The sequence below is a fragment of the Neolamprologus brichardi genome, chromosome 13 (genome assembly GCF_056152115.1).
Source record: "Neolamprologus brichardi isolate AB-2024 chromosome 13, ASM5615211v1, whole genome shotgun sequence".
In the NCBI taxonomy this organism is placed as follows: Eukaryota; Metazoa; Chordata; class Actinopteri; order Cichliformes; family Cichlidae; genus Neolamprologus; species Neolamprologus brichardi.
Window position 1 is genome coordinate 16,545,575 of NC_142116.1, and position 10,748 is coordinate 16,556,322.

The 10,748-nt window shown below is 40.9% G+C and overlaps 1 protein-coding gene across 1 annotated transcript in view; it reads right to left on the minus strand.

The window, feature by feature from the left end:
* The window catches only part of LOC102785370 (A-type potassium channel modulatory protein KCNIP2), a 110,939-nt gene extending 108,400 nt beyond the window's left edge, over nucleotides 1-2,539 (minus strand). Inside the window, exon 1 of the mRNA XM_006807952.3 lies at nucleotides 2,249-2,539. Within this exon, the coding sequence (XP_006808015.1) occupies nucleotides 2,249-2,321 (73 nt within the window). The 5' untranslated portion in view covers nucleotides 2,322-2,539. The remainder of the gene's footprint in view (nucleotides 1-2,248) is intronic.
* Nucleotides 2,540-10,748: the final 8,209 nt, after the last annotated feature.

Sequence of the window (10,748 nt, forward strand, 5' to 3'; positions counted from 1 at the left end):
CACACTGCCTTTAAGCAACACAGGTCAGCCTCGCTCCGAGCATGCAAACACACACAGAGACGCACACACTCATCCCGCTGAATCCCGTTCACCAGCTACTGGTAAGTAAGAAGAATGACTCACCTGTAACCGTCCTTCCCACACACACACACACAAAACACCTAAGAACCCATTTTCACAAGTCATGCACACACATCGCACTGTAGACTTTTTCTGCTTGGTCCCAATAATGAAGAAAAGTCTCCTATCATCTGTTCTGTCTCTGCTGCACACACTCATGTGCACTTTGGGCCACTTTGTGGTCATCTGCTTCAATAATATAGAGAAAAAAAATGCCACAAACTAAAGATGCAATAAATACAGCATACAAGTTGCTTCACATTTTCTTGGCAGGAGCCTGCCTTAATCACCATGCAAACTATCAGGACTAAGTATGACTTAAAGTTGACAGCGACTTGCAAAGATGAATTAACCATGCTATTCACAGCTTTGAAAAAGTCGTTAATAACTATGCCAGAAGTAAATTGCTCCAGCACAGTGAATGACTTAGTACCGCTCTCTCGCCGCCTTTGCTCAACTGTTAAAATAGCAATATGACTTCTTGTGGACAGTCAGACACAGGGGGGCAGTCCAGCAAGCTGAAGTGAAAAGAGAGAAGGGGATAAATGATGTTTCTGATAGCTTAGATTAACATTACAGAGAGTTTCGTGTCCTGCACTGTTACATTTCTAATCTAATCCTTATCTACATCAAACTCAAATATGAAAATTCAAGGCAAAACAAGAAGAAGAAAGAAATGCTCAAAGAGGAGAAAAACAAGAAAGCTTATGGGTGTTTTAAAATTCAGCAGGAAAAAAATAGTTGCTTTGAACTTTCAACAATGGGCAATAGAAAAAGTGTAGCTGCTGCTTCTTAGATCGCCCACGCATACTGTACATACCTGCACACAAAATATTCACAGCACGCACACTGTTGCAGACACTAACATCAGGGCCGCAGCAATCTTTTCCTAATTTAGGATGCATTAAAAATGTGACAAAGCATTGCTTAGCTGCTAATGCGTGGAAGAGTGCAAACGAGATTAAAGTGTCGCCTTCGAGCCTGAAGCATACAGCTGTCTGGACAGGGACAACTTCCCTTCGCAGGCCTGAGATGTGTTCAGGCATGAATGCGAGCAATTTATTTAGGCAGCTGGCACTTAATAAGCAAAACGGTGCACACATAAGCAGGGGAATGCTGTGAACACGCTGACTATAATGTGACAACTGACGGCAACAGAACATCTCGAGGGAGTGTTTAGCTCTCAATGGGCACACACACACAAAGCATAGGTATGAGCAGGGATGCTCGCTTGACACTCGATAAATTGGTTCATTATATCGCTGTAACACTAATGTGTGCCAAGTCTCATCTGTGCTGACAAAGTGCTACTAAAGGTGCTGTCTGTAGCTCACACGCATACATGCACACACAACAGTTTCGTTTCCATGTAGCTGGCACTATTGGACCAAGTTGATATTGATATTAGCCGCACTTGATAAAATATCACTCTCCTATTTTATTTAATTTTTTCAAAACTTGAACACAATAAGAGCCCTGAGACATGACAGGTTCCCATCTAAAGTGATAAAACGTCAAAAAGAGAGAAATGTGTTGGAACTTCATAATCTGGCAACTGGCTCCGGTCAGCCAAGTGTTATATACCCGCAGCGCTTTTAGCACCAGTGGACACAGTTAGAGTAAGGTGGTCCCCCCATCGCTGAGCCAAGCCAGCAAAATCACACAGTTGATCACACTTAACATTCTTGCAGAAACAGCCCATCATTCGCCTACAATACGCACCACATTACGCAACTGCAGCAACATGCAACATTGATACATTTAATGCTTTTTTGTCTTTTCAATGCACTGTTTCAACTTGTCCATCCTCTCACTCTTTTAGCTGAAAAGCAAAAAACAATAAAACTATTTTAAAGTACTGATAAAAACAGTGAAGCTCGTTGTCAAAGTATGAAAAATGTGATTTATACACAGGGATGCCCTCCAATAAAACGTTTCATTTTTTTCCCCCAAAAGGCAAAAGACAAAAATTTATTTTTTGAAGCTTTTTTTTTTTTTTTTGAACAGTCGGGTGAACGGCGGACAGGTTGTAACATTTCAAAAGCACCTGAAGTTCGTGTTTTTTCCACAAAATATTGACCTGAAGCAAATCATTCAGCAACCACCGGTGTTACAGAAGCTCACTCACCCGTTAGCTGGTCATAGGATCCGTCCAGTTCTCTGGAGTCCGACAAGCTTTGGTCACGGTTTTTCGCCTTCATATTCCCTGTGTGCGCCGGAATGTGGAACTGTGGGAAACAGCTGATAATATGTTGGCGATTCTTGCGAAAATAATTGTGGTTTGTTTTTCGCCTTCACTGAGGATGGCTACAAGTATAATGACATTAACAAGTCATATTTGCTTCGTCATGAAGGAAAAGGGAGAGCCACGCGTGTGCCGTTATTTCGCGTGTCTGTTTCTGTGTGCGCTCTCGGCATCCAGAAGCTGAGTGAACCAAGAGCGCTCCTGGTCGCTACTTTCGCTTGGGCTGGCACGCGCGCGCACACACTTGACTGTGAACATGCGCACACGCAAACAGAAAGAGAAAAGAAAATTCAGAAAGATACGATTTGACTGGAGGTCTTAAAACATGTAAAAGGTGAATAAAGTGTTAATATGAAAATACGGTAAATCCAGTTTCCCACTTCTCCCAGCATTAGAGCCTTTTTGGCTTCATTCATGCAGCATGTCAGTGAGTTGGTCCTCTGCCTGAGTCTTTACCATTAATATCACCATCACATCCTCTTCAAATGTTCTCCAGAGCCAGAGCCAGCTCGGATGTGTACAGAGACATAAGCAGGAGCAACAAGGAGTTCAGTGCTGCTGCCAGGCAGAGGTTCTGACTATATCTGATCTATAAATACTCACTGGCACTGGGAAGTTTTGTGTCTATGCTTTTTCTTCCTCACTTCTCTCCTTTTCAGTGTCTTTGCCTCATTTGCCTCACTCCTGCTCACTTACCACAGTATGACATTTGGTCACAATCTGTCAAGCAATCTGTCTTTGATGCCACAGTTTTCTACATTATATCAGGGGTTGCATCAATGATGATCTGTATCCTTCTAACCATGCGTGCATTAATTGGCTCCATGCATGAACAGTTGCAGCGTCATCCTGTGTCACCTACTCTGCGTTTGAGGCGATTTAGATGTTTCTGCCACTTGCACAAAAGAGCGCTGTTAACTGTAGTGACCTAGGTGCTACAGATCCCATTCACTATTATGTTTGTTCATCCAGCCTGCTCTCAGGGGAAATCCTTTGACATGTCAATTAGAAAAGTGTCACTGAAAGGTTGTTTGCATGACTTCAGCTTCATTTGGGCTGTCTTAAGTGTTCTGTCTGCAACTGAATATACACATTATGTGTGCATTTATCCCACGCAGTGTGCACATTGTGTCTGCAAGCAAATTGTTAGGGCATGTACCTCTGCACCTCTCATATGTAGTGTAATGTGACGGTTATGTAGAGGAGTGCTGCTGATGACAGCTTGCTTCTGTAAGAGATGATTTGGTTCCACATTAATTTTGAGTTAAGTAAAGTCTTTGCTATAATTTATTCTTGTTGGACTGCTCTTAAAAGTTAGTGATTTTGTTCAGCCCTTCACGTCAGAAAGCGAATTTAAGAAAGTGTTACTGTCTTATTATGGAATTATTAAGTCGTTTTTCTAATCAAAATAAAGTATTTTTAGTACAAAAAAGGACTGAATTATTAGTTTTGTTTCCCATTAAGGCGTTCAATCTATTTTTCAGCTAGAACTGCTGGCTGACTGGCGCACTGAAGTGAAAGTTTTTATCATCTCCAGCTCAAATTTGAATAGGAATGGAGCCAACCCCACCTCTGCCTGCAGATTTAATAACTTCTATATAAACTTTGTGATCACTTCTAATCACATTGACACAGTTTTGTGCAAAGTTGTGGAGAAAAAAAAAAAACAAAGTGAAAAAACTGGAGTATCTTATCTCTTATTGAGCTCCTCGCTGTGGTTTTATAAGACATGTCAATTTCGTGTTCTTGTGTGTTTACAGACCAAAAGACACATGGGGTGACAGTTGCTACCTTAATAAGCACTGGAAAAATAAACATGTCTTTGGCCCTGGTATATTGAGGCAGCTTGTCTGGGCATGTCTTTATTTTGTTCCTCTACTCTTATTGCCACTTGTTATTTTTTTAATACATCTCCAACAACAGAAAGAGACCTTATCACTGCTTCTTTTACCTTTGCTCATTTGGTCAAACTTGGGAGCAGCAGGTGCGTGAAAACATCCTCATATGTGGCGCTCTGGCTATTCATTACCTTGCAGATGCCTTCATGGCTGTTTTATCTGTTGGCATTTATAATTTCATTGTGAAGTACACCTGAAGGGCACCAAAACACCTTGGAAAAGAGGTTAGATGAGGTCATGAGGAGTTGGATGTTCCCCCCGTTAAGCTTCATTTGAAACCTGCATGCTGCCAATAAACTGGGGGAGCCCGGCAATAACCGCAAGGCCTGCTTTTTCTGTCATCTAACACCAACAAAATATTTCACAGATACGGACAATTGGATAGTGATTGGATTTCTGTGTGTGGTAAATGAAATGAGACAAGGAGAGGTGGATTCTAAATGAAGCCGAGGAGGGGTGTGCGAGAATGAAGGATAGGGGAAGTGGGGAGATCGATTCATGGCCAGTTAGAGGGGATTTCAGTGATTCAAAGTTATAATAAAGAAAATGGGCAAGTCGCTGATGAGAAGGCTGCCTGTGGCTGCAAAGCTAGCCATGTAGACAGACCTAGATGTGAATGTGTGCACGTCATAACTGTGCAGTGACCCAGAGACAACCTTGTTGTATCCCAGAACAGAATAGTAGGAACCAGGCACGATGCCAGCTGGATAGTGAGGTCTGCTGCTGTTTTGTTAGCAAGTTGTTGTTTGCATCTATAATTTTAACACCAGAGACCATCAGGGACAAACAAGGGTTTATTCATGCTTCTAATTCAAGATTATTTCCTGCACTTCAACTATAAGGAGACAGGGTTTTTAATTTGCCATTTTTGTGAAAGGCTATTGAACTTCCCTGACACAACTCTCGGGAATATATCTACATATGCTAAAATGTACAATAATCTCCTCTTATGTCACAGCCCAATGTCAGTGTGCATGTGAAAGGAGCTGCACATTGCAAGATAGAAAATTCAAATCCAGCCCGAATTAGCTGCTTAATCCGAGCCAACCCATAAACCCCCAGCACCTTGTAACCAGATTTTTCACACCTCAAAGGCTCAAACAGGTTACGGACTGTGCTTGGTGTCTGCATGTAATTGATAAAAACTCAGAAGTAGGGAAGCAAAAGAGGAGAAGAAAGAAAAGGCTGTTAAGATGCACCCTATGGCTCCCCCTGCAACCCCAAGGTCAGTCCCCTGTCCTTGGTAACTCTTTCATGAGCCAAACTGCACTGTGAATATTAATAGCAAAAAACTCTGGGAACCCCAAACAAAGATTCATGCATGTTACTCAAGAAGAAAAGAATTTAAAAAAACAAATAAGAATATAACAAAAAGCACTGTCACAAATACTATTGGTGTTTTTTTCTCTCAAAAACAATATTAGATATTTGGAAATGTTTTTTGCAGTTTCAGTAATGGGAGAAAAAGGGTAATGATTCTTTGCCTGAACACTTCTGCAATTCAGCACAAAAAGATGGAATAAGAAGGATTAGCTTAGAAATAGCTGTCGCTGAGTATATTTCAAAGCCTGTAGCTTCTCACAGTAGAAAGAAAACCCTCCTTGTAAAGCAGCGTTATATAGAACTTCAAAGATCTAAATGACACTTCCCTTCATTATTCACTGCAGCCAGCAACCTCCAGCACAGAGCTGACAGTTTGCCCTCAGTCATGCAGCCAATACTGAGCGAGTGATTGATGACGTCCAGTGAGACACACAGACACACTCATGCATGCATGCACGCACACCCTCCAAGTACAAACTGAAGCACACTTATATTTATAGCAATATACACTTTCACATTAAATCACAAATCGGAAGAAAATATTCAAGCTGAATATCTTTATTGATATAGACTGTATGATTTGTGGAGAAGATAATGACGCAACAATGGTCAGTAAAAAACAAAATCATCAACTTTTTGAATGATTTGAAATCATCAGTAAAGTGTATGACCTCTAAGTGCCTGAATGGACTCGCAAAAACTGGGCACGGTCTTGACAGGATGGCAGATGGTATCCTGGGGGATCTTCTCCCAGATCTGGATCAGGTCATCAGCGAGCTACTGTATAGTCTCTACTTTGGGCTGATTAATAATGCTATAGAGGTTCTCACTTGGATTCAGGTCTGGGGAACATAGTATCAATGTCTTCTAAAGCCCCGTGATTAGGGATGGGTATTGATAAGATTTTCACGATTCCGATTCCAGTTTCGATTCTGTTTAACGATTCGATTCTTTATCGATTCTCTTATCAATTCTTTTTAAAAAAGGAGAACACTAAGGTCGATTAGCTTAGAAATTTGTTTTATATCTTCTCTTTGAACAAGATAGAAATTTAGGAGTAACATGGCCTTACAAACCCAACAGTGAGATTTTAAGAGATCCACAGCCTACGGCTCTTCAATGGAGTGTCACAGGGTCCCCAGGAAAAAAAAATTGTAAATGTAAAATAATAAAATAAATATTCTTCTGTAGCAATAACAAAGTATAACACAAATTATTCTGTAGCAATTACACAAGAATATCCAGTAATGTCCCTGCCTACAATTAAACACATTCACTTACCGAAAATCGGGGGCATCTGCTGTGGCAAATGGGTGCAAGCCTTTTACCACAAACTTAGTCACTGCTCGGTGACATTCGTCTATCCTGGCCTGAAAGGGGACGCTACCGGTAGACTGCAGCGAGAACTTCCAGCATCTGAGCCAGACTCTGTCCGTCTCTCTCATCATGGTCACCTAAATGCACAGTAATAGCAGGTTTTGTAATAAGGCAGATCGCGCTAACATAATATGCACTGTTAGTTGATTATTTACCTGCCGCATTAACGGGAGAGGACGTGCAAACGTTACCGCTGCTGCTGGGTTGAGATTCACGAGTCCGGAGTGGAATTAAAAACACAACATTCATTTAAGGTCATCGCGTGTTTTGTGAGCAAATGCTTTTGCATACTCGTAGTGTTTCCTCCCTTAAATGAAATATCTACTTTTCAAGTATTGCAAGTTGCCCTGTTGTCATCCGTTCTCGTAAAGTATAACCAAACTTTTGAGCGTTTGAGCCGCTTAGGCGCCGTGTTTCCTGCCAGGTAAATGACGGAAATCAGACCGGCCATATTTATGACCAACGTTCTCTTCGTCAGAGTATCTGCTAACTTAGTCGGATCACGGGAAATACCTACCAAACCTTGCCATAACCTCTCACTCCTGGACGCTGGTCTCCTCTGCTCACTCACAGCTGGTATCGTTGCTTTGCATGCTCTTTAGCTTCACCTGCCTTCCTCCCTGCACCTCTGCCTTGGATTCCTTGGAACAATTCTCCACTGACCCACTCACCCAGGCCACTACCTCATGGCCACCCCCCTCTGGCATTACTTCGCCAGCTGACAAATGCCCTAGACCACCAGCTCTCCAATCACAGTTTGCCTGTCAGTCCTGTGCGCCTGTATCCAGTCGCTCCAGCCCGGAGCCCACTGTTCATATATATTGCATTTAATTATTCCCAGTCTAGAATCTCATAGCTCATGTTAACTATTCATAGGTTTGTTCACAGTTCAGCTCATGCTAATCACTCAGTCTTGTTCAGAGCTTTAGTTCTTTATTTCCAAGTTACCTTTCATATGTAAGACAACTTGGAACTTGTTTCTCATACACACATATATATCTATATCTGTATATATCTATATCTAGATAGATAGATAGAAGATCTCTATAGATCTATAAATATATAGATATATTTAAATAAGATCCACAACTTCTTCTGAAGGCCTTTGAGAGGTCATTAGACGTATGTGATAACAGCAAAGCGAGCACCTAATCAGGAACCCCTAATTCCAATTTCATGGATTTTAAGGTGTGATAAATGTAGGGGTGTACTCGGTTTTCCATGTGATTGTTTGGTAATGTATTTAAATTATGACATTCAGTAGAAATATCACATCATTTGTCTGAGCAAGTCACTTTTATTTATAAGAAATGTTTGTCCAGATATATCAAATAAGTTAATTATTGCCATGAAATGTATTTATTTTTATATACGAAACCTAAATACAAAAGCTGCAAACTCCAAAGCAACAGTTGCTTCATACATTGTGCTTTTCAGACCCATACAATTATTATTTTTTTATAGAGTTTTAATAACCAGGGCAGTAGTCCCCAAACCATATACTGTCATCTAAACTTGAAAAGAGTTGCAGATTCTCTTCCTAGCTCATCCCCAGTCCTTTAGTGGTTTATTTTCATCTTAACCTTGTACTAATAGTTCATTCTGTTTTCATCAAACTTGCTCTGGGCCTAATCCAAAGTGACTGTGTGCTCTCCCTCACTGCATGTCCCCACCGTGCTCATTTCCTTCTCTCTCTGCATCTTCATCCAACCTCTCCTCTAAGCCGCTGATATGCAATTATGCAATTCAGAAAAAGGACAAGTGTGTGACCTTCAGAAAACATGAACTGATTCCCTCTCCATGTGTAATCACACTTGACTGAAATCATTTTCATTCTGTACTATGATGTCGTCCCAGTAAAAGAAGGAGAGTGTAACCCATGACCCACAGGTTAGTGTAGTCTTTCAAGGAAGGATTCAAATCCTGATCGTTTTTGACAGATGTCAGCTGGGCTGCAGCTACCGACGTCACCTTTTGCCTGAGGGATGACGTCCCCTGAGACAGAGTGGCACACACATGCAGTCGTGCCATAACTTGTCTGTCATCTCAGTGCCACAGTGTGGGTGTCTGGGAATTTATAAGCAATCTCTTTACTTGCTGTCTTGCTATAATGTAACCCTGCTTTTGCTTTAGGTCTAGAGCACCACAGAGACCAGCTGAATAATGTTGCATATCTTTATGTTTAGTGGCCCCCAGGCAGGAAAACCAGGCAGAATAGAGGCTTGTATGAATTACTCATGAGTGTAAAAGTGTAAAGTGCATGCTTTCGTTCTTTTTCTTGCTCTTTTTTTCTAACTCGCTGTCTTCATTCATTTTTTTTCCTTACAAATGTTTTCTGCCTTTTTGCAGTCTTCTCCAGTCCTGCCATGTGTCTTTGTGAAGTCTGTCCCAGACACGTCCTCTCTGACCAGACAGTGGAGTAATTTCTGTGAAAAAGGTAGGCAAACAGACTCACACAGCCACACACATTAAGGCTGGAGCATATTATTCAGAGGTGCCCTCTGTGATTGGTTAATCAGCAGACAGTTGGTGTTTGCCCAAATCGTTCATCTTTTATGTGCTGCGTTCCTTTTTCAAAGTCATTCGAGTTATTTTTAGAAGGAGCTAAGTTCATAGAAAAAAATAATTGTGGTTTTTATTTTATGATGTAACCCTAACTTAAAAACAAAATTTTGGTGCTAAGTTGTAAAAACAAAATTGCTAAATACATAAAATTTTGGAGGATACAGAGGAGAGGTAGAGGATATATTTGGCAATGGATGCTATGGAGCTGAAAGGTAGGACTTTAAAAGGGAGGCTACAGAGAAGGTTCATGGATGGAGTAACAGAGGACATGCGGAGCTTTAGTGTGACAGAAGAGGGTTTAAGAGATGGGGTGAGATTGAGGCAAATGATCCAGGAGCAGCTGAAGAAGATGAAGAGGACATTATATTTTGGAGGATGTTGATAAATAGCATAATTACAGATGCATTAGGTTTTCTTAATAAGAAAAATGTTCTGACTGAATGCCTACTCCTCTATTTCACCATGAAATGCAATGGTCCTCAGTCACAAAAGGTTAGCAGCCTTGGTTGAACATTGAGCATCATCATTTTTTTCCTCTGTTACTGTCATCCCTCTCTGTGCTTTAAAAAAAAGATAATAATAATAATAATAGCAAAATATGCCCTAAATGTATTCAAGAGGCACGCTGTCTGAAAAGATGTGCATGCATAGGAGCATTCACTCAGGTGCACATGTAGTTCTGGTGCTACCCAGGCTAAAAACAAATGGTATTAAGTGGACCAAGAGGCTGTTGTTTACACCAGAAACCTCAAATTGATTTGCTTATTGGATACCTGATTGCATTGCTCTCAATTTAACCATCCAAGATGAAACACCGCTGAAATTCAAAGTTAATAGGCATGATTGGATGCACACAATAATCACTTTATAATCACCTGTGTTTTCTATTCGGGTGTAACAGTCAATGTTCAAAGTGATTCTACATTGATTTTTTTTTTTTTTTTTAAGAGCACTGGCTGGTTTCATGTTCACCTCACAGCGCTGATGCGATACATGTCCTTCCATCAGAGAAATGTAACCCCAGCTCATGTACTCAAGCAATAGCAGCAACCAAATACACTGGATCCACATGTCTGTATGGATGTAGTCAAACAAATTGAGAAAGAGAAAGAGGTGGGTTTAATGTCAAGATATTGATTAGAAAGTGAATCCACAAACATCTGTTACCTATTCAACATTTTTCCACAGCAATCTTATTATCACTTCCCATTTCCCTGATG